The sequence below is a fragment of the Macaca fascicularis genome, chromosome 18 (assembly GCF_037993035.2).
Source record: "Macaca fascicularis isolate 582-1 chromosome 18, T2T-MFA8v1.1".
In the NCBI taxonomy this organism is placed as follows: Eukaryota; Metazoa; Chordata; class Mammalia; order Primates; family Cercopithecidae; genus Macaca; species Macaca fascicularis.
In genome coordinates this window covers 22,261,787-22,289,759 of record NC_088392.1, presented here as the reverse complement: position 1 = coordinate 22,289,759, position 27,973 = coordinate 22,261,787, and the positions used below count along the sequence as shown (strand labels likewise).

Here is a 27,973-nt window from a genome sequence, read left to right as displayed (position 1 = left end):
TTAGTAAGAAACCTGGATGATGAGGAAAGGGCCTGCCATGAAACAGTAGAACAGTGGGAGCCAGTGGGGTGGTGGTTGTGGGGGATGGCAGAGCAGAGCTTGTTCGGGGGGAACCCAGCAGAGGACTGGTAAGTGGAAGGCAGAAAAGAGCTTGGCTTGTGGAAGGAAGGAGGCCCAGTACGGCTGGAGCTTGGTGAGCCTGGAGGAGAGCGGGAGGGGCCAAAGGAGGGAGCAGTTCGTGGAGGACTTTGTAGCCCTGGTAAGGAATTTGGATTTTTTATTCTAAGTACAGGCACACTTTGTTTTATTATGCTTCACTTTATTGCACTTTGCAGGTACTTCATTTTTTACAAGTCGACAGCTTGCGGCAACCCTGTGTCTAGCAACTGTCAGTGCCATTTTTCCAACAGCATGTGCTTACTTCATATCTCTATGTCACGCTTTGGTAATTCTTACAATATTTCGAACTTTTTCATTATATCTGTCATGGTGATCTGTGATCGGTGATCTTTGATGTTACTACTGTGATTGTTGGTGCGTGGAAAGATGGCGGCATCCAGGTGGCGGTCTTAAGAAGACCAGATCACGCCGGGCGCGGTGGCTCAAGCCTGTAATCCCAGCACTTTGGGAGGCCGAGACGGGCGGATCACGAGGTCAGGAGTTTGAGACCATCCTGGCTAACACGGTGAAACCCCGTCTCTACTAAAAAATACAAAAAACTAGCCGGGCGAGGTGGCGGGCGCCTGCAGTCCCAGCTACTCGGGAGGCTGAGGCAGGAGAATGGCGTAAAAACCCGGGAGGCGGAGCTTGCAGTGAGCTGAGATCTGGCCACTGCACTCCAGCCTGGGCGACACAGCGAGACTCCGTCTCAAAAAAAAAAAAAAAAAAAAGAAGACCAGATCAGTGTGGTGTTGGCATTGGGGACTGCTAGGCAGGCACTGGCTAGCTCCAGGCAGCTCAACCTTGGGGGCTTCGGGGCCCCGAGACGTGGAGTGGGGCCCCTGTAAGTGGGGCATGCACTCCATGTGGAAGCCAGAGCCTTCTCCCCTGGATGGAGTGTATGAGATCCCTGGACTGGAGCCCATCCCCTCCTTGGGAAAGATGTACTTCACGCCCGGGCTGCCACCGCTGATCTTCCTGCCCTGGGACCCTGGCTACAAACACCCAAACTTCTGCTCACCCCCTGTTCATGACCCTGGGACCCTGACTCGAAGCCCCCAAAGTTTTGCTCAAGCTCCATTCACAAGCAGCCACTATACAAAGACGAGGCATGCTATGTCTTTCACCAGCCTTGCCGCCTTCTCAGGGGTGTCAAGCAGGCCCTCTGGCTTACCAAGGCCAAGTTAATAGAATGCCTTCCTGAGAAAGTACTTAGCCTTGTTGATGATACAGGGAACCACATAGAGAACCAAGATGAGTGTCTTCTGAATTTGATCTCTCATGCCTGTCTCTGGCACTGTACTGAGGACATCCTCAGGAGAGAGGCCTGCTGTCCGGTCATTGTAGACAGTCTGATACGGTTGTGTAAGTCTCCGATTCTCAGGCATCCTTCTCTGGCCAGGCATATTTGTGCCCAAAACTCCACGTTATCCACCACCTGGAATTGAGTCTCTTCTTCAGGGTCATGGTTCTAGTGGAGACCGCTGAGTGCCAAGGATCCTCTGTCCCCCTCATCTCCTCCAGAGAAGAGGTTGAAGCTACTAAAAATTATGTTCTTGAGACCTTCTATCCCCAACCCCCCTCCCCACTGATCTTCAGGAATGCAATGTTTATGATGTGGAAGATGGCACAGGATTCTGGGAGGGCTATCCTTACCCCTATCTCCATATCCTGTACTTCCTGGAGAAAGCCAGTTTACAACCACATAGCCTTCAACCAGATCAGCTGTGAGCCAAGATGATCCTGTTTGCTTTTGGCATTGCCCTGGCTCAGGCCCAGCTCCTCTATGGGAACGACACCAAGATCTTGGAGCAGTCCGTGGTTGTGCAGAGTATATGCACAGACAGACGTGCATTCCATTTCCTGGTGTTACAGTTGAACACCACAGACCTGGCCTCTGACAAGTGTGGCAAGAGTTTGGTCTGGATGGAATCATACCAGCTACTCTCAGCATTTTTGGTGTCTCCCAGTGATCAAAAAGAAGGTGGGGCCGGGCCCAGTGGCTCCCGCCTGTAATCCCAGCACTTTGGGAGGCTGAGGCAGGTGGATCACAAGGTCAGGAGATTGAAACCAGCCTGGCTAACAGTAAAACCCCATCTCCAGTAAAAAAAAAAAAAAAAAAAAAATTAGCCGAGTGTGGTGGCACGTGCCTGTAATCCGAGCTACTCAGGAGACTGAGGCGGGAGAATTGCTTGAACCCGGGAGGCAGAGGTTGCAGTGAGCCAAGATCACGCCACTGTACTCCAGTCTGGGCGACAGAGTGAGACTCTGTCTCAAAAAAAAAAAAAAAAGGTGGTTGTGGAATGTGTTGGACTGACTGGTTTCCAGTAGGAGACATCCAGGAAGTTTTTAGCTCTGTATTTACATGGTGTTGTGTGAGCCAAGGACCACTCTGAGGCCTGAAACCCGCCTTTGCCTTCTCCCACTGAAGAGGGTCTGGGGTCCCCCTGGAGCCTCAGTGCTCATCTAGCCTGGTGGTCTCACTGACAATAAAGAGCCCTTGCATTGCAAAGGAAAAAAAAAAAAAAAACTATAATTGTTTTGGGGTGCCACAAATTATGCCCCTATAAGAAGGTGAGCTTAATTGATAAATGTCACGTGTATTCCGACTGCTCCGCCAACTGGCCATTCCCCTCTCTCGCGTGCTCTCTCTTTCTTCCTCTCCTTCTCCCTCCCGGTCCCTCTTCCTCTCCCACTTCCCCCCTCCCTCTTTGGGCTTTCCTATTCCCTGAGACACAACAATATTGAAGTTAGGCTGATTAATAACCCTACAGTGATCTCTAAGTGTTCAGGTGAAAGGAAGAGTCACGTGTCTCTCACTTTACATCAAAAGCTAGAATTGATTATACTTAATGAGGAAAGCATATCAAAAGCTGAGATAGGCTGAAAGCTAGGCCTCTTGTGCCGGTTAACCAAGTTGCGAATGCAAAAGAAAAGTTCTTGAAGGTAACTAAAAATGCTACTTCAGTGAACACACGAATGATAAGAAGGCAAAACAGCCTTATTGCTGAGATGGAGAAAGTTGTAGTAGTCTGGATAGATCAAACCAGCCACAGCATGCCCCTAAACCAAAGCCTAATCCAGAGTGAGGCCCTAACTCTCCTCATTTCTGTGAAGGCTGAGAGAGATGAGGAAGCTGCGGAAGAAAAGTTGGTTCATGAGGTTTAAGGAAATAAGCTGTCTCCGTAACATAAAAGTGCAAAGTGAAGCAGCAGGTACTGGTGGAGAAGCTGCAGCAAGTCATCCAGAAGACCTAGCTAATGCCAGGCATGGTGGCTCACAATTGATCATGGTATCTGTAGTACTAGCACTCTGGGAGGCCAAGGCAGGAGGATTGCTTGAGCTTAGGAGTTCAATACCAGCCCCGGCAACATGGTGAAACCCCATCTTTGCAAAAAATACAAAAAATTAGCCAGGCACGGTGGTACCTCCCTGTGGTCCCAGCCACTCAGGAGGCTGAGGTGGGAGAATTGCTTACACCTGGAAGGCAGAGGTTGCAGTGAGCGAGATCATGCCACTGCACTCCAGCCTAGGTGACAGAGTGAGACCTTGTCTCAAAACAAAAAAGCCAAAAAAGATCCAGCTCATTAAAGAAAATGGCTATAATAAACAGATTTTTCAGCGTAGATGAAACAGCCTTCTGTTGGAAGAAGGTGCCATCTAGAACTTTGATAGCTAGAGAGAAGTCAGTGCCTGGCTGACTCTCTTGTTAGGGGCTAATGCAGCTGACAACTTTAAAGTTGAAGCCAGTGCTCGTTTACTATTCTGAAAATCCTAGAGCCCTTAAGAATGATGTTAAAAACTGCAAAGTTTTTGTCCTGAATAACCGGATGGATGGTGGTAGGCCATAAGACTGGTTTACCATCTTTGAGATGGGGAAACTGTGGGGACTGGCAGAGGAGTAGATTTTGTGTCAGAAGGGATTTGGGTATGTGAAATTTGTAGTGGCTATAGGACATTCAAATTTAAAGCTGGGGTAGCCAAAACTCCTATATTTTTTAGGTTTATTACTTGTTCTCTTTTGTCATTGTTGCAACTTTTTTTCCTGTCACATCGAAACTTGGGAAATCAGAATCTTTGTATTTCAAAGTTGTGATGTAAAACTCTCCTGGCAGATGAATGGTAAATATGGGGACATTCGAATACAGTGTTATGAATTTGCTGGCTTCAGCAAGAGTGCTTATCCCATTTTCCACCTTTCCTACCAACATGTATCACAGATTTCAGAAAGATTTTGAACTTCTCTCCTGTACTAACTTGGCCTCTACATAAAGGATTAGTGAATCAATGTCCTCCCTTGGCAAGAGTTTAAAATTCTGAGAGGCTCTACTATATTTACTAAAGATTTTCTAGGGTTTCTTGAGACTCTCCAATGTACTAGATATACAATAAATATTTACTTGTTTTTAATTTTGGTTTTATTTAGTGTCTTTGTGCTATGACTTTCGTGAACATTTTTTTTTCCTAGAAAGTTTGGCACCTTTGATGTATTAAGATTACTGTTATTTACACTGTTTCCTTTTTACTGGTAGTCTTGTTTTGTTTCTTTGCATTGGTGGGTGGTAGAAGAAAGACACTGTTATGAGGTCACATTCAGTATACACAAGGAAAGAAAATAAAAGTTGGTGCAGGAAATTAAGTTTTATAAATTTTAATTATCTTTTTCTTCCCTTCCTAAAAGCCAGCTAACCCAGTTTTATTTATTAAAACTTTTGCAAATGTAAACTTTTCTAGCATTGGTTTCTTTTATGTCAGTTATCTATTGCTGCATAATCAATTATACCCAAGTCAGAAATGAAAAACAACAACGGTGTATTATCTCACACAGTTTCTGAGGATAGTAGTCCAGGAGTGGCTTAGCTGGGCAGTCCTGGCTGAGGGTCTCTCGTGAGGCATCAGTCAGACTCTGAGCCAGGTCTGCAGTCGTCCGAAGGTTTCCCCAGGGTTGGCGGATCCTCTTCTCAGATGGCTCGCTCGCAGGTGTTGTCAGGAGACCTCATTTCCTCACTGGCTGTGGCGGGAGGTCTGTTTCTTTCCACAGTGATATGGTTTGCCTGTATTCCCACCCAGATCTCATCTTGAATTCCCATGTGTTGTGGGAGGGATTCAGTGGGAGGTAATGGAATCATGGGGGCAGGTCTTTCCCTGCTGTTCTTGTGATAGTGAATAAGTCTCATGAGAGCCGATGGTTTTATAAGGGGGAGTTTCCCTGCACAAACTTTGTTCTCTTCTCTTGTCTGCCGCCGCGTGAGACATGCCTTTCACCTTCCACCATGATTGTGAGGCCTCCCTAGCCACGTAGAACTGTATGTCTATTAAACTTCTTTCTTTTGTAAATTGCCCAGTTGTGGATATGCCTTTATCAGCAGCGTGAAAATGAACTAATACTCTTACCACTTGGGCCTCTCTGCAGGGCTACCTGAATGGCCTCCTGCCATAGTCATGTGCTTCCCTGGGGCTAGTGAGTGAGAGAGAGGCAAGAGAAGGAGTGGGGGTGTTCCATTATTGACTAGGATTTTCTTCCAAATTCCTGTCAAAAGTCTTCCAAGCTTCGATGTTGGCAGTTATTCCTCAAGTGAGGAATGTTTGTGTCACAGGTATATCAAATATATCTCCCACTGCTCTGTTTCTGTGTCCTTCTCTTCCAAAATCGTTTCTTTTCAATGCTAAATAATAATGCAGTAATTTGAAGACATTTTCAATGGTGTTATCTTTGTCCATTGCATGCTTCCATAGTACAGTACCACAGTCTGTAATTTTTAAAGAACAGACATGTATTTTGCACAGTTACAGAGCCTGGGAAGTCCCTGATCAAGGAATCAGCTTCTGATGAAGGCTTCCTTGCTGTGTCCTCACACGGCACAAGGCAGAAGGGCAAGCAAGGAAGAACAGTTTGTCCTCACATGGCAGAAAAGAGAGAGAACCCACTCCTGCAAACCCCCTTATTACAGCGGCATTAATTCATTCGTGAGGGTACAGCCTCCCGCTAGGCTCTACCTCCCAACATTGTTACATTCGGGATTCAGTTTCCAGCTCATGAATTTGGGGGCATACATTCAGACCGTAGCAGACATTGCAACTTAACACTTGTGTTACTAGCAGTGCATGTGACTCGACTGAAGTGGCAGCTATATGAGCATTTGTGACCAAACATTTCCATGAGCTGACACTGAGAACTACGCTATGGCTGTGCCTGACAGGCATCTGTTATAAGGTGCATCCTGATTTCAGAAGTGTTAGAATACGGGGAAAAAAGCTTCTAAAAATTGAAGAAATATGGTAAATAATTTTCTCCCCCACCCAATCATGGGGAAGTACAATAGATCAAAGTCTTCTGCAAGTAAGTTTCTTTCCTCTGATTTTACAAAGCCTGCAACTCACAAAGTGTAAATTGATTGAGAAGGCGATGTGAATGAGTGATTTATGAGAAAGATAAATATGCAGGTTATTTCTAAAATGTTTCAATTTTTGGTTTCAGATGTATAAACAAGGAAAATCCCTCTTTTGTGACTTTAATTTTTTTTTTTCTTTAGGAATAAAGATTACTATAAACCCAGAGTCAAAGGCAGTCTTGGCTGGACAGTTTGTGAAACTGTGTTGCCGGGCAACTGGACATCCTTTTGTTCAATATCAGTGGTTCAAAATGAATAAAGAGGTAATTTTTAAAAATATATCTTTTAATGCTTCTGTTATAAGGAGAGAGAATGATAGAGAATTAATTAACATTATTGTCCTAAATGTAGTTTTAACAGTTTGGTAAAAGTCTGACAGACATTGCTAGGTTATTACTGAAGTAGTCAATAATCATTATTTTGGTAAGACAGTTCCAGAATTGTCGTATAGAAACATTGTAAACAATAATGAAATCGGTTCTCTACTCTAAAAATTGTGGAAAATAGGGATTACTTAGGGCAACAGTGTTAGCAAGTATAAAACATCACCAGTACATTCTTGTATATACAAAACTCTTTACTACAGATTATGTTCCAACCAAAATCTTTAGAAGATTTTCAAGGCTATATGGAAAGTTAATGTGCTATTCTTTTTAAGAATTCCACATCACTGTTTTATCTGTATGAGAAGATTTAGAACCTTGTGGTAGATTCTGAAGTAAAATTCAGATTGGCAGAATGGGCCATTTATTCCTTTTGTGAAATGATTGGATCCCTGCAGCCCCCAACAAATAATTTTAAATCACATCTTAGAATTCTCTTTTCTTCAGAGTTCCTTGAGCCATCCTGCACTGGGGATTTCTCAGTGGTCTGGCTGCCTGCATTGTGTCCCACTTCTGTGGGGTTTTCTCTTTTCTCTTCCATTCCTTCATCCCTCTCTACTCTGCTCCCACTTTCACAGTGCCCAGGAAGTCCATATTCTTTTCACTCTCTTAGTCCCAGTCATTCAGCTTTCTTCCAAACTTGATGCCATGTCTCCCTTTGCAAATCTGAAACTAAATAAAGCTGTTCTGAGAATGACTTTTCCTTTAATTGGATTGCCTCATACTGTAGGAGAATTCTGTGGTTTTATACAATCTTTTATTTCCGTCTGTTACACAGAGGTAAGACAGAGCAACTGTGGAATGTAGTAAAAAGATTGCATGTAGCTTTGGCACTAGATAGGTCTGTGTTGGAACCCTGACTGCCATTATTAGCCATGTGAATTCCTATCATCAGAGGTTATGAGAATTAAGTAGACAGGATGTTTTACATGCCTAGGCTTTTGAAAGATGGTACCTAAAGGTATTTTTTAAATCATATTTTCTCAATTGCAAAGTTACTTTCATTTTAATAAATGCCCTTTGAGGAGAAATAGTGGAAAAAGCCTACTACATTAAGTGTATCATTTGTAAACTATGTCCTGATTGGAGAAAGGTAGAAATGTAGGGGATGGAAAATGCATCTTAGAGTTGAAGAGTTGTAATGGATTTTAAAACTCTTAACAAGTCAAGTTTTGTGAAACCACTCTTATGATCATAGGTGTATTGTAGGAGATGTTTACTTAACAAGTGCTTGTCGAGCACCTGTTTTGTGCCAGGCCATGTTCTAGGCTTGATGATACAGCTGTGACCAGAAGGTCTCTGCCCTCAAAGAGCTTACACACCAATGGGGACAGAGCAAGCACTGTTAATTCCTGTGAGTTAAGAGCTATGAGGAAAATCAACAGAGTGGCAACATAATGTGAGAAGCTACTAAAGGTTTTAAGCAAGGGAAGTAACATGGTAGGATTCATGTTTTTTGTTTTTTGTTTGTTTGTTTGAGATGGAGGCTTGCTCTGTCGCCATGCTGGAGTGCAGTGGCACGATCTTGGCTCACTGCAACCTCTGCCTCCCCAGTTCAAGCGATTCTCATGCCTCAGCCTTCTGAGTAGCTGGGACTACAGGCGTGCATCACCACGCCCAGCTAATTTTTTGTATTTTAGTAGAGACAGGGTTTCACCATGTTGGCCAAGATGGTCTCAATCTCCTGATCTCTTGATCTGCCTGCCTCGGCCTCCCAAAGTGCTAGGATTACAGGCGTGAGCTACCACGCGCAACCAGGATTCATGCTTTTAAAACATGAACTTGCTGCTTAAAGGAAGCAGAGAACAGTAAGATGAGTAGTTGTCTAATATCTGTGCTTGACTGGAAGTAGCAGTAGTGTGGAGCAGAGAAGGTGGATCACAGTGCATTATTCAATGTGTATTTTAGAGACAGTCAACTAAGCTGACAGATTAGATATAGAGTATGGGGAGAAGGAAGAGAAATCAAGGATGACCCCTAGGCTTTCCATATGAGCCTCTGAGATGTGTTATATACTGAGGTGTTGAAGATTGGAAAATTAACTGACAGAAGACAGATTAATGGAGAAAAAGCTTATTTGTGTGCATGCAAGAGCTTTCAGAAGGAGTAGCTTGCTAACTGGTTATGTAACTAATTTAGTAGGGAAAGGCAGGGGCCCTGTGAGCATAATGGATGGGTTTGTTCAGAAAAGACAAAGGGGAGAAGAACAAGGGAAGATAGCAAAGTTTGTGGTAATGTTTGTTCATGCAGGCACCAGTGATATCTCCTCTTCATTGTGACCATAAAGTCCCCAAAGAGAGATTTATGGTAGTTTTACTCTTGGTCTACCAAGGGGAGTAAAAGTTGCCCCAAGAGGGAATTTATGGCACCCTCATTTCCCAGAAGTTTTTGCTTTGGGTCAGATAAAGGAAGCCTGAGAAGACTTCTTTCTGCATCTGTTGAATCCCAGATGTCTTCAGTTTAATAAAATCTTCGTACCAACTCTGGGGTTCTGAGTCTCCACAGATCTTCAGCCCAAGTAGCGTTTGTTCAGAAGACGCATCTTCCATTTTAACAGGAGGGAACAGAGGAGTTGTAAATAGGTACAGACATGGATAGGTTTGTGATTCGTTGGCAGAAAAAGGAGATAATTTCTATCTGAAGTCAGTACCTGAGAGAACTAGGATTACAGGAGGTTTGAGGAGAGAGTATACATCAATAGTCTAGAAGGAGAACACACTTAGGACCATATAGTAGGATTGTCAGGCAGTTCAAAGTGCAGCCTGTTGTCCCAGTTGTCACATTCTCAGCAAAATACTCTTGCTTTGGTATAGGTACTGAAAGGGGAGAGGGTAGAGTTCAGTTACTTGGGGTTTGGAGAGGGAGGAAGTGAGCTTGTTAAAGTACAGGTTGAATATCCCTTGTCTGAAATGCTTGGGACCAGAAGTATTTCAGATTTTGGATTTTTTTTAGGTGCTGAAATATTTGCATTGTATACTTAAAAGTTCAGCATCCCAAATCTGAAATGTTCCAGTGAGCATCATGGAGGTGCTGAAAGAGTCTTGAATTTGGGACTATTTCAGATTTTAAATCGTCAGATTAACCTGTTCTTTGCAAGGGAATTGTTGTAATGAGGCACTTGAATAAGCCCCTTGGCAATGTGCCAAAGTTGGGTGTAGCTGATCAATCACTGGGAGCAGAAAAAGCATTAATAAAAGAAATGTTACTATTGGAGGTGGGGCCTGTGGATGGCCACCCCCTCTCACTGTCTCATTGATACGCTTTCCATAGCCCTTCTCTGTCTAGACCTTGAAGGAGATTGGATATTGTTTGGTTGAGGAGTTTATCCTCTTATAGAATTTTGCAGATCAGAAGGTGTGGTCTCAACGTCAAATAACTTGCCAATGTCTTCCCAGCTAATGTGGGCAGAGCTGAAAACAATAGCCAAGCCTAATTCTGTGTTTTCTCTATGCCGCCGTGGTGTTTGTATGGCTGCTAAACTCTTAAGTGTTGCAGTTGTAGATTCTTTCAGAACTCAGTGATTGATCTCTTAAATGACAGAGCAAATAGTTTTCTGTTAGTGAGCCTTTGGAAGATATTTGGGACCAGCTTAACTCTCTAGTTAATGGATTTGTAAAAGACTGGATTTTTAATACTTGAGTCCTAAATAACTCAAAGTGTTACTGTTTTTAACTCAGAAATGTTTTAGTACTTGGGGGAAAAATGTTGCACTTCCAAAGCTCCATAGTGAAATCATAGATTTTGTACAGCATATTTTATAAGATGTGTTTTTGATGAGTCATCCACTTCTATTCTCTTATTGATTCTTCCACAGATTCCAAATGGAAATACATCAGAGCTTATTTTTAATGCAGTGCATGTAAAAGATGCAGGCTTTTATGTCTGTCGAGTTAATAACAATGTCACCTTTGAATTCAGCCAGTGGTCACAGCTGGATGTTTGCGATGTCCCAGAGAGCTTCCGGAGTAAGTAATGAAAGAAACTGAATGTTGGCATGGGGATTCCCCATATTTTATTTTATTTTAAATGTTTACTTTTAAATAATTTTAAAGTATCAAAAATCATAGCAAAATTTCACATAGGTACTTCATCCATTATAATGTCAACCATTGTTAAGATTTGATCCATGTGCTTTGTCTTTCTTTCTTTCTTTCTTTCTTTTTTTTTTTTGTAATTTAGTTTTTGGTTTTGTTTGTTTGTTTGTTTGTTTGTTTGTTTTTTAAGACAAAGTCTTACTTTGTTGCCCAGGCTAGTGCAGTGGTGCCATGTAATCTCAGCTCACTGCAACCTCTGCCTTCCAGGTTTAAGCAATTCCTCCTGCCTCAGCCTCCGCAGTAGCTGGGATTACAGGCGCGTGCTATCACACCTGGGTAATTTTTGTACTTTTAGTAGAAGTGGGATTTCACCATGTTGGCCAGGCTGATCTCAAACTCCTGACCTCAGGTGATCCACCTGCCTCGGCCTCCCAAAGTGCTGGGATTACAGGTGTGAGCCAACATGCCCAGCCTGCTTTGTCTTTCTCTGTGTGTGTGTGTGCGTGCACACACACCACATATACGTGTGTGCAGATACCTTAGGATGACATAGACATAAACAGGCCTTAGTCTGGTCCCTGCCATGGACCTCTTCAAGTTTGCCTTCCTTCATGGTCCATTACTCTGCCCTCACACACGGCACCTATACTCAACTTAGTTTCTCCCTGCTGCTTCCATTGTCTTGAAAATACCTTGCGTATTCACACTCCACATCTTTGCATCAGTGTTTCCTTCCATCTTGCATACCTTTTCTGCCTGGCATACTCTTATGACTCTTTCAAGCCTCGGCTCCCTCTGTTCCCTTGGCATTCTGATTTTACGTCTATTATAGAACTCATTGCATTGCTTTTGAAATTATTTGTTTGCTAGCTGTCTGAGCAGTATAGGGATAAGGAGTTCCCTTTTCTCTTTCTAGTTCTTAGAACAAAGCCTGGCAGGTAGTAGTCGCTCATCAGTTATGCAGTTCAGTGACCACCCTCATGAGGCACAGCCTTGGGCTTCGGTGTTACACCTGTTTTAAACTAAGCATAAGAGAGAGCCCCTGACCCCAGATTACTTACACAGCTATCAGAAAAGATAATCTGTTGCAATAGAAAGCAGGAAGACTTTCTTGCTACCACTTCTTTCTCCCAAAAATTAGTCTTTTGAACATATTTCTATATTTTGGTTGTTTATATTGTCAGGCTTGTCTCCCTATTTAATGGAACTCCTGAAGGGAAAGTCTGGTTCTTAATGATCTTTTGTAAAACCAAACACTGAATAACCAATAGCGCTCGGTAGGTGTTTATTGACAGAATGAAGAACCAGGGTGAATTCTGTTTCACAAAGCAGAGACAGATATATTTCCGTCAATAACACCTAATATTCTTACAAATTCAAAGCTATCTAAAAATCTCTGAAGGATTCTTGATATCTAAAACTTACTTTTCCTTATTTAAGAAATAGATCGTGAACCTGGCATGGTAGCTCACACCTGTAATCCCAGTACTTTGGGAGGCTGGGGTTCTGGGGCGGGTGAATCACTTGAGGCCAGGGGTTCAAGACCACACTGGCCAACATGGCAAACCCCTATCTCTGCAAAAAAAAAATTAGTCAGGCCTGACGGTGGACACCTGTAGTCCCAGCTACTCGGGAGGCTGAGATTCGAGGATCACTCAAGCGCAGGAGGCAGAGGTTGCAGTGAGCTGAGATCACACCAGTGCACTCCAGCCTGGGTGGCATAGCAAGACCTTGTCTCAAAAAATAAGAAAAAGAAACACATTGTGAAACTAACATCATGGAAAAATGCTATTTCCTGAAGTTACTCACGAATACTAAATGTGATCATTATAAAAAGTAGATCAGTAGATAAATACATAGCATTTAAGACCTGACGGTCTTGAGTTCTATAATTAGAATGTGAATCAAAAAGAGGTCAGTTTGTTATGGATTTGAATGTTGTGGTCTCCAGTTTTGTAGGAGAAAAAACTCTCATGTAGTAGTCTTGCTGCTCACTTTTCAATTGTTTTCCGTAATGCATATTGTTCTCCCAAACTATTGTATTGTTCCTAAAAAATTATGTCGTGGAAAAAAAAAAACTCTAGCATTGATGTCAGCACTAAAGGCCGTGTAGTTGCTATCAAGTAAAATTTCCCTTCTGGCTGAAAAATTCCTTTTAACAGTTCTTATGGTTCAGATCTGCTGTTTTTCTGTAATAATTTGTAAAAATTATTTGTGAAATAATTTGTAGACAAATTAGCTCAGCATTTGAATTCTGTTAATCTCTTTGTCTTCATTTTTGAACGATATTTTTGTTGTGTATAGAATTTTAGAGGTGTGTTGGTTTGTTTTCACCACTTTAAAGATACTACTCCATTGTCTTTTGGCCTCAGCCTCCATTGTTTATCATGGAAATTTATTTATTCCTTTTATAATTGCTCCCTTGAATTTTTTCTGCTTGGAGTTCTCTGATTCTTGGACCTGTAAGTTGTTATCTTTCGTCAATTTTGAATCATTTTTAGCCATAATCTCCAAATATTTTTCTTCTGCTTTCTTTCTGGGACTCTATATGTATGTTAGACTATTTGATGTTGTTCCACAGGTCTTATAAGCCCTGTCTTTTTTTTCTTTCTTTCCTTCACTTTATCTCTTTATTTCCAGTTGGATTTCTTTTAACCTGTTTTCAAGATTACTGATCCTTTTCTCTGGTGTGACTAGTCTGCTGGTAAGCCCATCAAATGCACTGATGAGTGAAAATCTTGATATTTTAAATTTCTGTTATTTCCATTTGGCTCTTTTTTTTCCTTCAATTTCTCACTGCTGAAATTGTAAGTCAGCCACCATTTTCTGTGCAAGTTGATTAACTGCCTTTCTCACCAGATCCTTTAAGATGTTTGTCTTTGAGTTAATGTGAGTTAATCTGATAATTCCAGAATGTAGACCAGCTGTGCTTTTCTTTCTTTTTCTTTTCTTTTTCTTCTTTTTTTTTTTTTTTTTTTTTGAGACGGAGTCTCGCTCTGTCGCCCAGGCTGGAGTGCAGTGGCCGGATCTCAGCTCACTGCAAGCTCCACCTCCCGAGTTTACGCCATTCTCTGCCTCAGCCTCCCGAGTAGCTGGGACTACAGGCGCCTGCCACCTCGCCCAGCTAGTTTTTTTTGTATTTTTTAGTAGAGACAGGGTTTCACCGTGTTAGCCAGGATAGTCTCGATCTCCTGACCTCATGATCTGCCCATCTCGGCCTCCCAAAGTGCTGGGATTATAGGCTTGAGCCACTGCGCCCGGCCTTTTTTTTTTTTTTGACAAGTAAACATGGTTTATTTTAGAAATGTGAGACTCTTTCAACATTAGGAAAATTTTTAAAATTATACTTTTAAGTTCTGGGATACATGTACAGAACATGCAGGTTTATTACATAGGTATACACATGCCATGGTGGTTTGCTGCACTCATCAACCTGCCATCTACATTAGGTATTTCTCCTAATGCTATCCCTCCCCTAGCTTCCCACCCCCCGACAGGGTTGCATTTTCTTTCTTCTTCGTAAGTCTCATAATTATTCAATGCTGAACATTGAGTATAAAAGAAAAAGAGCATTAACATATGAGATTAACATATTACACATTAACATATAACAGAGATTGAAATTAATATTTTTATGTCCAGGAACTAGGGACACCCCTTGTAATGGCTACTAGAATAGGGGTATGAGTCCATCCAATTTGTAGTTGTTATGTCTGGGCTTTAGATATATTCAATTTACTACTGATGGAATTGAGGGTAGAATGAGGATTTCCCTTTGGCAGGACTGAGATTGACATATCGAGAAGACTTCAAGAATCTGTTTTACAGCTCTAGTGCCAAACTGCAAGAGATCTCTCTTCACTTTACATCCAGAGTCTCAGCTTATTGAACCACTGAAGCATTTTTGTTCTCCAACTCCACCCTTGTCTCTTCTATGTCTCAGGGGGTCTGAGACCCCCTGCCTAGCTGCCCTGCCCCCAGCCAGCCTTGGAAAGCAAAGGCATTGCACTCACTGAGGGCCTCATGGACCTCCAAGGGTTTCCCTCAGCCTTAAACAGGCCCTGTGGACCTGCACTTCACAGGTGGTCTTTTACCTCTCCTCTCCTCTTTAGCCTTCTCAAGAGCACTTGAGAAGGGCCCAAGAGAGGGAGTTGGTGAGGAAGGCAGAATCTCTTTGCAGGTGGGGTTCCTTGAGGATCTAATTGGTCATGCCTGCAAGGGGTGACCAGCCATCTGGTTTGCCCAGGACTTTCCTAGTCTTCACACTTTTAAGTGCTGCATTCTGGGAAACCTTTCTGTCCTAGGCAAACTGAGACCACTGGTTACCCTAATGCCAGCTCACACACTGCTTTTAAAATTTTGTAAAACATTCAGCTGGCTTACCCTTCCTTGTCAACTCAGTTCTAAAGGCATTAGGTGGGGCCAAACATGGTAGACATTTGTGTGGGGTGGGAGGGGGTGGGAGGAACTGGGATGCACTGGGATGACCCAGAGCAGGATATCAAAGCCCAGGTAAGGTGTCCGTGTGGGAGTGGAGCAGTCTCCAGAAATAATCCTGATGAATTAAGAGAGCAACGTATGTCTTTCTACACTATTTCTGTGCATGTAATAATATATTTATAAATGGAATCATATTCATTCAATGAATATTACTGATCACCTGTAATGTGTTAGACACTGAGTTTCATAATGGAGACTTGTGGCATAAAGTTGACAAGCTCTTTGCCTTCTGGGAACTTAAAGAGTATTAAATGAGTGTTAAGTAAATGATTTCTAATATCTGCCTGGGGTAGAAATGTTAGTGATAACTCATCTGTATTTATTCAGTGCGGGTTACAAAACTTATTTCAGTATGTCAAAGAACGGAACATAGAGCTTTCCATGTTGAATGCCAATATCATTCAAGATGTTAGTAAGTTGTTTGCCTCCATCAAAAAGATTCTGCAGCCAAACACATTTGGAAGGCACTTGAACTATATTCCTCTCCTTAACTAACAATGCATACTAGCACTTTGAAAACTTTGAGAAGTCCTGCAATTGAGAAATGTGTTAACCTTATGTAACCCAGAATTTTGTAAAGTTATTTGTCCACAGCATTCTTTTGGCCACAGAATATCTCTTAACATTTCTATGAGTGCTATAGTTTTTTGAAACAGTTTGGGAAATGTTATTAAAGATTGTAACAAATGAAGGGGGAATTTGACGCATCTTTTTTTTTTAATTATAGGAAAATTTCATTTTTATTTTTAACCTAGAGATTTTATTTTTTCTTTTAATTTAAGGAAGTGTTGATGGCGTCTCTGAATCCAAGTTGCAAATCTGTGTTGAACCAACTTCCCAAAAGCTGATGCCAGGCAGCACATTGGTTTTACAGTGTGTTGCTGTTGGAAGCCCTATTCCTCACTACCAGTGGTTCAAAAATGAATTACCGTTAACACATGAGACCAAAAAGCTATACATGGTAGGAAGTTGATTTTGGGGGCATTTGGGGAAGTTAACATGTAAAACAAATGGTACAATTGAAATATAAACATTAAAACTCATATCCTTTCAGATGTTTTAATGTTTTCAATATTTGTATTTAAAGTCCCTTATGATTTCATATTAACTAACTCTTATATTTGCTAAAGTGCTAGAATTCAATTCAGGCTTATATGTAAAGCGTCAAATAGTATTGCATGAAACTCAGCACTGTTAGAATCATTACAACATTTACTTGCTGGTATTTAACCTGATGAATGGAGCTAATGTAACATTGTCTAAAGCCTTCTGAGATGTTATGTTTTGCAGGGTATTTTTAAAACACAAAATGACTTTTTCTCCAAGCCATTAAAATTGAAGAGGAAGTATTTACATGTTCTAATATTGATATAGGTGCCTTATGTGGATTTGGAACACCAAGGAACCTACTGGTGTCATGTATATAATGATCGAGACAGTCAAGATAGCAAGAAGGCAGAAATCATCATAGGTAAGAAATATTTCTCCAGTGTTCTGACAAGTGGACTATAATATAAGCTATATAAACTGCAACGTTTAAGCAAAGGAAATTATACTTTTTACCCCATACTATTTAATGATGTGTTAAGTATTAGAAGTTATATTATTTATATTGAAATTTGAAAGAATGCACACTAAAATCATAATCTAGGTTCACAGAAAGGAAAAATAATCAGGAAAAAAGGCCATTTTATTTAGATTATTTTAGTTATAGTTTATTTTCAACATTTATGATAAAATATGTATTCTTTAAAGCTTTAGCTACAAAAAATTTGATTCAGTGGAAAAAGATTTTTGGCCAGGTGCAGTAGCTCACACCTGTAAAATCCCATCACTTTTGGAGGCCAAAGGTTGGTGGTTCATTTGAGCCCGGGAGTTTGAGACCAGCCTGGGCAACATAGTGCAACTCCATCCCTAATACCAATAAATAAATAAATTAGCTAGGCATGGTAGCATGCACCTGGTGCCAGCTGTTTGGGAGGCTAAAGTGGGAGGATTGCTTCAGGCTGGGAGGTTGAATTAAAAATAATAAAAAGATTTTTAATAAAACATTTTTAAAAACAAACATACACATATAAAGGAAAGAAAGGTTATTAATCAACAATCCCATTATTAACTGCATAATTTGGGAATTTATATTTCAGCTTAATATATTTGAAGTTATATTGTTCATAGTAGGAGGTATTTGCATGTGTTGGTTTGCCAACATATCTCTATGATATTTATCTCTATTTGCTTGACGGCCGCCCTTCTTAAGATCATGAATTACAATATATTCAAATTTGTTTTTTCTGAAACAAGGAAGAACAGATGAGGCAGTGGAGTGCACTGAAGGTAGTGTAAGTCTTTGGTTTGAAACCAAATCTCCTGCATGCTAGTTACTCTTGGGATTGGTGGAGTGCTCTTAGCTTACTGAGTGCAGTGATGGAAAAAATACTAGCTGTAAGAAATGATTTTGATTGAAGAATATTGTATTTTAATCTTTGAAGTTTTATAAATGGACAGACACGATTAAATTGACACACTATTACAATAACTAATCTTCAGTTGACTTTCTATTAGTATTACATATAAGAACAAAGTTCCTGCATTGTATCTTTTGAGTAGTGAACATTTCCAATTAATTTTTAATGTTAAGTTTTATCTACATAAAATTTATTAAAAAGATAAGTGGCTATATGATCATGGATATTTGTTTTAGATTATTTTGTCTGTCCTTTAGCCATGATTAGATGCTGTCAAATGAAATTTAGTTTTTATAAAAGTTTCAGGAGAAGAAATTTATTTAACATATGTTTTATGAAATATTAAATATTCTGTATTAATATAAAATTGATCAGGATTTTTTGAAGCTACAAGACTTTAGATAATCTACCATGTCACCTTTACCATAATATGTAAAGGGAACTGAAAATCTGTTTCAACATAAACTTCTAATTTTTTTTAATTAGCCAAAGCATCGTACTTAAATTGTAATGAGTAAATATTAAAACTTGGATCATCTTTCCTTAGTGTGATGTCATATTGTTTTGCAAAATGAGATTTGTGGATGGCAAAGTATTTTTTTCAATTTCTGCCTCTTTATTACATAAGCTTAGGCTCTACTTGGGTAAAGTAAGGAAATAATGTTAAATTTTACATTTTCTGATTTTCCTGTCCTGCATGTCTCTATAGCATCACTTTGAAATACTATAATTACTGTTTTCATCCTAATACATAGTTGCGAACAAGAATTCTGTCTTGTAAGGGAGTTATAATTCGATGATCTGTTAACCCTGTTTGAGGGAAGCCATGTGAAGAAATCCTAATCGAACTCCTCTTCCTGTCTTAATCCTTTTTGCCTAATTGCATGGTTTTTAAGACTTCCTAAAGTTGGAAACCTCTAAGAATAAATATAAGCTAGCACTGCTGTTTGGCTCCAGGGTGATGCGTGTGAATTATCACCTTTCTGTGCTGCTTCTATACCTGCAATATTCTCTGTAATTTTTGCAGTAGCAAGCACACTATTAAATAATAATTTTCACGTAACTCTATTTAGAACACATAAAGATGAAAATCCAGTTATGAAGTTTCTCCAGAAGTCTCAGATGAAAAAATTAGATCCAAATTTTATTTCAGTGAAAGTTCACAAAGTTGAGAATTGCATATGAACAGTGTCCTTTATTTTATATATATTTTTTACCTATAGAGCATGGTGTCCTCTATTGCATTTTGTGTATTTTGTTCAAGATACTTGATCAGACTATTCAGCCATAAAAAAGGAATGAAATTATGTCATTTGCAGCCACATGGTTGGAACAGTCATTATGTTGAGTGAAATAAGCCAGGCACAGAAAGACAAATATCATACGTTCTTACTTATATATGGGAGCTAAAAAAGTCGATCTCATGAAGGTAGAGAGTAGATTAAGACTGGGAAGAGGCTTGGGGGTGGATGAAGAGAGGTTGGTTAATAGGTACAGACCTGCAGTTAGAGGGAATAAGTTCTAGTGTTTGATAGCAGAGTAGGGTGACAATAGGTAACAGCTCTTTACCATGTATTTCGAAATAGCTAGAAGTGAAATATTCCCCACACAAAGAAATAAGTGTCTGAGATGATGGATATCCTAAATACCCTGATTTGATCATTATACATTATATGCATGTGTCAAAATATCATATGTATCCCATAAATATGTACAATTATTATGTTTAAATGAGAAGAAGATACTTGATCAGGATGAGGGGTGCGGGTTGAATAGGTGGATTTTTTTAGGGCAGTGCAACTATTCTATATGATTAATGATGAATACATGTATACAAATTTTAATCATTTAGGAGGTCAGAGGAGGGGAGTCCCAAGATGGAATGGAGACTATTAGAAAAGAACCTAACTGTATTGCAAATGTATGATACAGCCTCATTGAAGAGGGGTGAAAGAGTATGGTGCTGCCTACTAAGTAACTGGGAATAAGTTGAGCCTAATACTGAAGGCAAAAGAAATTGTGCTGACTCAGACCCTTGTGCTGACTCAGACCTTCTTCAATTGATTTTATGTAACATATAAGAATAAAGTTTCTACATAAAAAAAGTATGAATAGTATATAACATTTGTAATTTATTGTTAATCTTAATTTTTATCTTCATAAAACTTGAAAGAAAAAGATGGCTATAATGTCATTGCTTATTTTACCTATCCATTGGCCATGATAAGATGTCCCGTGGGGGTACAGGTTACTTCTGAAACCACTGTTTCTCCCCAAAAAACACCTTACACCTTGAGAAACTATGAATCTAACCATGAGAAAAACATCAAATCTCAGTTGAGTGACATTCTGCAAAATACCTGACAGTTACTCCTCAAAACTGCACTGTCATCACAAACAAGGAACACCTGAGCAATTGTCACAACCAAGAAGATACAAGCCTAAGGAGACACAAGCAGTTGTAATGTGAGATCCTGAATGGAGTCCCTGAGTAAAAAAGACCATTAATGATTCATTAGTTGTGACAAATATACTATTCTAGCATAAGACGTGACAAATACACTATGCTAACGTAAGATGTTAATAATAGAGAAATTAGGTATGGGGTATATAGGAACTCTCTCTGCACTGCCTTCACAGTAGTTCTGTAAACCTTAAAATGTTCTAAAATTAAAAGTTGACTTAAAAAAAAGATCATTTGAGATTACTGGTTTTAATTGGCCAGAATATCTAAAACTATGAATAAATTATGAAAGAGCCTAGTTTTTGTCACTTAATGAAAACAGTGATAGCTTAGAAGTCCTAAATGATAAGCACAGCAATATTCACTATTCTTTGCAATTTGGTATTTGCATGGCTTCTTCATTTAATTTGAAAAGTTGTAAACTGATAAAACACTATAGCATAATTCACTGGCTCAAAGCTACTTTGATTAGTCTTACTATTTATGCTAAATTGGCATTTCAATTACTTAGTCTGTTTTCTCTTATTTTGTTTTAGATGAATTAAATAATCTTGGTCATCCTGGTGAGTAATATAAACATAAAACTTTAGTTTTAGGTTTTTAAGTTGTTGAATGCAGTAAAGATACCATAGGTATTCTTTTGCTATAGTAATACTAGTAACTTTTTTCTATATGTTTAATAATATAATTTAAGGTTGAAATTAACTACATGAAGTACAATTTTATGCAAATGATACAAAAAATATTTTAGGTTATAAAACTGTAAGGGTAGAAAAAAAGTGTTTGAGGTAACCTAAAACCTCAATGTATTTTTTATCATTGTGTGTTACTCCGTATATCATAATAAGGAAGTTAATGGGGGAAGTACATGATCTTTAATCTGAAAGCAGGAAGCAGCGTTTGACAGAGTGATAGGGGTAACATTTCTGAACTGATCAGACCCTTGGGACCTTTTTCTTGGTTCCTTAGTCATACAGTGTATTTGAACTAGTTGGGTGGGTGCCTATATCTGGAGTAAGAAGTGTGTTTATGGGGATCATTGGCACCGTACAGGTGGGTTGGTCAGTGACCATTTCTTTTTTTTTTTTTTTTTTTTTTTTTTTTTTTTTTTTTTTTTTGAGACGGAGTCTTGCTCTGTCACCCAGGCTGGAGTGCAGTGGCCGGATCTCAGCTCACTGCAAGCTCCGCCTCCCGGGTTTACGCCATTCTCCTGCCTCAGCCTCCCGAGTAGCTGGGACTCCAGGCGCCCGCCACCGCGCCCGGCTAGTTTTTTTTTTTTTGTATTTTTAGTAGAGACGGGGTTTCACCGTGTTAGCCAGGATGGTCTCGATCTCCTGACCTCGTGATCCGCCCGCCTTGGCCTCCCAAAGTGCTGGGATTACAGGCTTGAGCCACCGCGCCTGGCCGACCATTTCTTAATGAGTGACAGTTGTCAAGAATATGCAGAACTCTGTAGGCTAATTTTAATTAGAACAGATTTCTAACAAGCTAAGCCTTCAACTGAGATAAAAGGCATATCAACAGTGAGAACTACATGAAGACACAGGATATCAACACAGTGTAGGCTTCCTGAAAGACAATGATGGAACCTGTGAATAGATCTGAAAATAAAACCTTTCAGGAGTAGATTAAGAAGGTGGTTATGTCATTTAATATTTGTAGAAAGCCCTATTACTTCTCTACTTATTTCTTATTATTTTAGCATCATTACTAGTTTGCTTAGTGTCATATTCATATTGCATTAGCAAACATCTATTATTGTGAATGCCGTTGGACTGTGCTGACTGAATATAAGCAAATTATACACAGCAGAAAGTCCCCATTATGTGTGCATCATTCTCCTTGCTGTAGTAACCTTAAATTCACACAAAGCCTCAGTGAGACCTGCTTCAAGTAGGTCTTGAACTGTCAAAAACCTTCCTAGTAATTGTTTCTCTTGGTCTGAATAGAATCCCCTTTCCTAAATTAGTCTGTTAATTCTTGCTTTTCTTTAATGACCATTATGAAAAACTATTTCAGAAAAACTTTTGTAAATAGCCACGACTAAGATTCTAAAATTTTCCTGGCCCTTTGAGTTTTTTCTTACTTCCCACAATTCAGGGACTACCCAAAATTTAGGTTTAAAAGAAGAATGTTGTACAGGGAAAGCTTTTAATAGGCTTCAGTGGCATTTATTTTACCAATAGTACAAAGTTATCTCTCGACAGTAGTGGACATACAATTGATCAACTACATGTTTCCCTACATGGTGCTCCAGGTGCAGGGAGGGATTTAGTTTCCGTATAGTAGAGATTGAAAGCATAGAATCCAGAAGGAGACTCCCTCAGTATCCAGATTTGCTACTTACTAGCTTACTCACTTTGGATGAGTGACTTTAATCTCTCTCTGCCTTAATTTCCTTGTCTATATAATGGAGTTAATATAGATAGGGTAGAGTGAGGTTTCATTAGATCTATTATATATAAAGCATGTAGAACGGTGCCAGCTGTGGCATCAGGAAATGGTAACTACTGCTACTTCTTATTGTGAACACCACCATCAGTTTTTTCCATTCAAGAGTGTTTTTATTAAAAATCTGAAGATTAGAAACTATATTCTGTAAATGATGCTGCTGTTTTATACTTTTCCTATATCTTTAACTCTGGAAATATACCATGGACAACAGCATCTTATATGTTTTGCTTTTTTATCTTTGTATAGATAATAAAGAACAAACAACTGACCAGCCTTTGGGTGAGTAGAGCTTTAAAATGCGTGATCAAAGTATAATTATTGTGTATAACTCCAGAAGGAATTTAAGACATTTTAATTTGCTTTTTTAAAGAAATATTTGAATAACATTGGGATTATAAATTAAAATGTTTTATTTTTTGTATCTGTAAAAGAAGGTTTAGAAGAGGAGGCTTAAAAATGATTACAAATTCAGTTTCTAGGGTCAAGTCACCTTCTGTGGAGTGATTTGTGTGTTTCTCACAACATGCAAACAGACGTGCATACAAAAAGAAACATGTACATGCTGCATAATTAGCATAGGGGAGGAAGTGGTTAGTGCTGTCTCTTGGTGAGGGATAGAAATCACAAGGGTTGCAGTAGCTTTAGCGTTTGCCCCTCTATCTTCTCCAATGGGAAGAGAAAATAATTTAGAATAAAATGTAAATGAACAGTTGCATTTAAAGCATGCCTGGGACAGGAAAATGTAAGGGAGAAAAGTTTAGCAGATTAACATTTAAAGATGATAATAATAGGTAACATCTTGATTCTGGCAGAAGCCAGATAAAATATGTCTAAAATTTGTCCATTAGATCAGCTACTGAAGATATGATTGGTGACTTTGAGTGGAATGTTGAAAGTGCCTAATATGTGTCAGTTACTGAGTTATGCTGGGAATTTAAACATGGATACAATGTAGAAAATAGTGGGAAAAGATTCAGAAGTGTACAAATGAAGACAGTACATATTAATTTGTTGGAAAGAAAGGGTGATTTGAAATTAACTAGATAGGGCACATATTCAAAGTGTTTTGGTAGGAGGGGAAAATGTGAGGATATTTACATTTGGAAAGGAAGTATCTATTGAGACTGTGTAGATTGACTGTGTAGATTAGAGTGATCCATCAAAGAGAGGACAACTTATAGAGCAAGTTCCTAGAAGAGATGATAGGGATTTGGGCCCAGGTAAAAACAAGAGAAATTGGCTTTAATCAGAATGTTGAAACTTCTTTTGAGATTAAAAAGAAGGAGAGATTGGTGAATAGATAGATTTATTGGGAAGTTGAGGACATTTTTAGTTTGTTTTTTATTTCTAGGTAATTAGGCATAGTCATATGCTTAAAAGGTTGAGGAAAAGGCCGGGCATGGTGGCCCACGCCTGTAGTCCCAGCACTGTGGGAGGCCAAGGCAGCAGGATCACCTGAGGGTCAGGAGATCGAGATCAGCCTAACCAACATGGAGAAACCCTATCTCCATTAAAAATACAAAAATTAGCTGGGCGTGGTGGTGCATGCCTGTAATCCCAGCTATGTGGGAGGCTGAGGCAGGAGAATCTCTTGAACCTAGGAGGCAGAGGTTGTGATGAGCTGAGATCGTGCAATTGCACTCCAGCCTGGGCAACAAGAGTGAAACTGTCTCAAAGAAAAAGATTGAGGGAAAAAGAATAAAGTAAGGCTGAATATAGATCTTACGCTGTGGCAGAGGCTTAGAGACTAAAGAATATGGAAGCAAGGTCTGATAAGTCTGATCTACAAGTGAATGTGTATTGAGAGTCCAACTAAGACTTTTAAAAATTAAGAATTTATAATGGTTCAGATCAGTTGTGTGATTTTTCAGTAGCAGAACTCAGCTTTAAAATAGAGAAGGTGATCTGGGTGTGGTGATACATACCTGTAATCCCAGCTACTCGGGAGGCTGAGTCATGAGAATCACTTGAACCCAGGAGGCGGAGGTTGCAGTGAGCCGAAATCACGCCACTGCACTCCAGCCTGGGTGACAGAGTGAGACTCTGTCTCAAAAAAAAAAAAAAAAAAAAAAACCTTCAAAAAGTTACTAAACTGGGAGAAAATGAAGGAATCAGGAGACTTTTAAAGTTCACCAAGTTAGAAGAGAAGTAGAATAAGTAGTAGATGGCAAAACTGTTAAAAGAATAGGAAGTTGTTTTGATTACAAAGAGGAAATAGATTATTTTAGATTTCAGAGGTGGAGCAGCTTAGGTTGACGCAAAGTCCAAGCCATGATCATGGAATCAGGAGGCAGTGAAGGTGAAGGTGTTTGATGTTGATAAGGATAAGGGACTGTGAATTACCACCTTAAGAAAACCTGCTATGAAGGCCAGTCGCAGTGACTCACGCCTGTAATCCCAGCATTTTGGGAGGCCGAGGCAGGGGGACCACCTGAGGTCAGGAGTTCCAGACCAGCCTGACCAACATGGTGAAACCCCGACTTTACTAAAAATAGAAAAAAAATTAGCCGGATGTGGTGGCACATGCCCGTAGTTTCAGCTACTTGGGAAGCTGAGGCAGGAGAATCGCTTGAACCTGGGAGGCAGAGGTTGCAGTGAGTGGAGATCATGCCACTGCACTCCAGTCTGGGCGACAGAGTGAGACTGTCTCAAAAAAAAAAAAAAAACCTGCAGGCCGGGCGCGGTGGCTCAAGCCTGTAATCCCAGCACTTTGGGAGGCTGAGATGGGTGGATCACGAGGTCAGGAGATCGAGACCATCCTGGCTAACATGGTGAAACCCCGTCTCTACTAAAAAAATACAAAAAAACTAGCCGGGCGAGGTGGCGGGTGCCTGTAGTCCCAGCTACTCGGGAGGCTGAGGCAGGAGAATGGCGGAAACCCGGGAGGCAGAGCTTGCAGTGAGCTGAGATCCAGCCACTGCACTCTGGCCTGGGCGACAGAGCGAGACTGTCTCAAAAAAAAAAAAAAAAAAAAAAAACAAAACAACCTGCTATGTTTCATTCATAGTGGTAAGTTTTCATGTATTCCAGCTGTATGGTCTTTTCTTTAGATCTCCAGACAGACTTTGCTGATTAAGAAATACCTATTAAAATAGTGTTCTGAACAAAGGCATAGCCATCATATTCCATAGTGAGGAGCATACATATGTCTTAGGTACACAAAATGACAAGATCCAAATGTAACTGGGTTAGTTGTTGAAGATAGTTTAATCACAAGTATGCATTTAATAGTAATGTTAATAAACTAAGTGTTTTCACCTAGTGAAATGTATAATTTAACCCTGAGATGTACGTATTTTTCCTCATTTTTAGTAGATGAAAATTTAAAACTGTGTTTAGTAAAACTTGCTTGGGATTATACAATTTAGTGGTTGAGACAGGATTGAAACCCAGCTGTCTCTCATTCCATAGCCTCTGTTAGCTCCATTATGCCAGGTATTCTTTCTCAAACATGTCCCAATTGAAAGAATAAGATAAATGGAATATCAAGTCAACTTCTATCATGGAAGTTCACCAAACATTTATCTAATGTTTCATCTGTGCTTTATGACAGGCGTCCCCCACCCCCAGGCTGTGGACCAGAACCAGTCCGTGGCCTGTTAGGAACTGAGACACACAACAGGAGGCAAGTGAGCGAGCATTCCCATCTGAGCTCTGCCTCCCCATCTGAGCTCTGCCTCCTGTCAGATCAGCAGCGGCATTTGATTCTCATAGGAGTGTGAACTCTATTGCACACTCCTTAGGAGGATCTAATGCCTGATGATCTGAGATGGAACAATTTCATCTCAAAACCACCCCTCCCCTGGCACTGTCCATGGAAAAATTGTCTTCCACAGAACTGGTCCCTGGTGCAGAAAGGGTGGGAACTGCTGCTTAATGAAACAAGAGAACAAGCCTTGGTTTGTGAATTCAAGGCTTTGGGATACTAATAGGAGACAGACATTAAATGAATAATATAGTACATGATGCATGCCTAGTAGAAATATGTAAAGAATCTAGAAATTGTTTATAGAAGATGGTGATCAGATTAGTTTAGGAGAGTTAGAGAAGGCTTTATCCTAAGAGGCAAAGCCAAGGTGACAATTTTCAAGGATGAATTGGGAGCTCTCAAGGGGATAAAATGAAAATGTATGGGATGAGAGTTCATTCAGAAATGAAGGAGAGGGAAAAAAGGGTGAAGACATGGTGAGGATGGAGGCATGAAGTAGATGGTGTGGGTGAGGAACAAGTAGTTCAGTATTGTTGGAAGGTAGGAAACCAGGGAAGGAGTGACTGGTAATGTAGTTATTTAGTGCTGAATAACATTGCAAAATTTACTAGCTTAAGAACTGCATGAGTTTTATTATCTCTCATGGTTCTCGGGGTTGGACTGGGTTTAGCAGGTGGTTCTGCTGGTCTTTCTTGGGGTCTCATGCAGTTGCAGTCAGATGAGGCTGGGACTGCAACATTCAAGATGACTTCGCTTACATACCTGGCACCTTAATGGGGGTTGCCAGAAGACTGTGAAGACTGAAAAATCTCCCTCCCTCTCTCTCTCTCTTTCTCTTCCTCTCACTCTGTCTCTCCCTCTCCTTGTCTGTCTCTCTCTGTCATCCCCTCCTCTTCCCGCCCCCCAACTTCTTTCTCTTCCTTTCCCTCTCCCTCTTTCCCTCGGTTCCTTGTCCCTCCCTGAGTGGTCTCTCCATGTAGCTGTTTTCTTTATGTCATGGCTGGATCTCCAAAGTGGAAACTGTCAGAGCTTCTTAAGGCTTAGACCCTGAACTGGCAGAGTCACATATTATGTTGCGCAAAGAAAGTCACGATACAGCCCAGATTGACAGGTAGGGTGACTGTACTCACAAGGGCAAGGATACTGTGGCTTGCTGGGGGCCGCCTGCTACCACAGCTGGAAAGATAGGCATGGACTAGAATGCAGATGGCCTTGAATGCCAAACTACATCACCAGTCTAGCCCCCAGCCACGCCTTCCCTAGTCCTCCACCTTCCAGCAATACTGAGCTGCCTGTTCCTCACCCACACCATCAAACTGGGACTTTATTTTGTAGGATGTGAAGAGTCACTAAAAGATTTAATACATGAGATTTTTAAACAAATACTTAATAGCATTTACTATATGCCAGCTC

At 40.2% G+C, this 27,973-nt stretch overlaps 1 protein-coding gene and 1 pseudogene across 11 annotated transcripts in view; both read left to right on the top strand.

The window, feature by feature from the left end:
- MALT1 (MALT1 paracaspase) overlaps positions 1–27,973 on the top strand; it is a 79,520-nt gene that overhangs the window by 19,411 nt on the left and 32,136 nt on the right. For 5 of the 11 annotated variants that reach the window (XR_012427112.1, XR_012427113.1, XR_012427111.1 and 2 more), the window contains exons 3-9: positions 6,693–6,814; positions 10,749–10,899; positions 16,251–16,429; positions 16,843–16,939; positions 17,770–17,802; positions 20,934–20,960; positions 23,098–23,130. Coding sequence is in view for 7 of the 11 variants with exons in the window: in XM_045378165.3 (XP_045234100.2) it covers positions 6,693–6,814; positions 10,749–10,899; positions 16,251–16,429; positions 16,843–16,939; positions 17,770–17,802; positions 20,934–20,960; positions 23,098–23,130 (642 nt within the window). In the remaining 4 variants the exon portion in view is untranslated. The remainder of the gene's footprint in view (positions 1–6,692; positions 6,815–10,748; positions 10,900–16,250; positions 16,430–16,842; positions 16,940–17,769; positions 17,803–20,933; positions 20,961–23,097; positions 23,131–27,973) is intronic. The other 6 variants (XM_074022429.1, XM_074022432.1, XM_005586571.5 and 3 more) reach the window with 5 other exon arrangements.
- On the top strand, positions 85–2,169 carry LOC102128254 (large ribosomal subunit protein mL37-like; annotated as a pseudogene).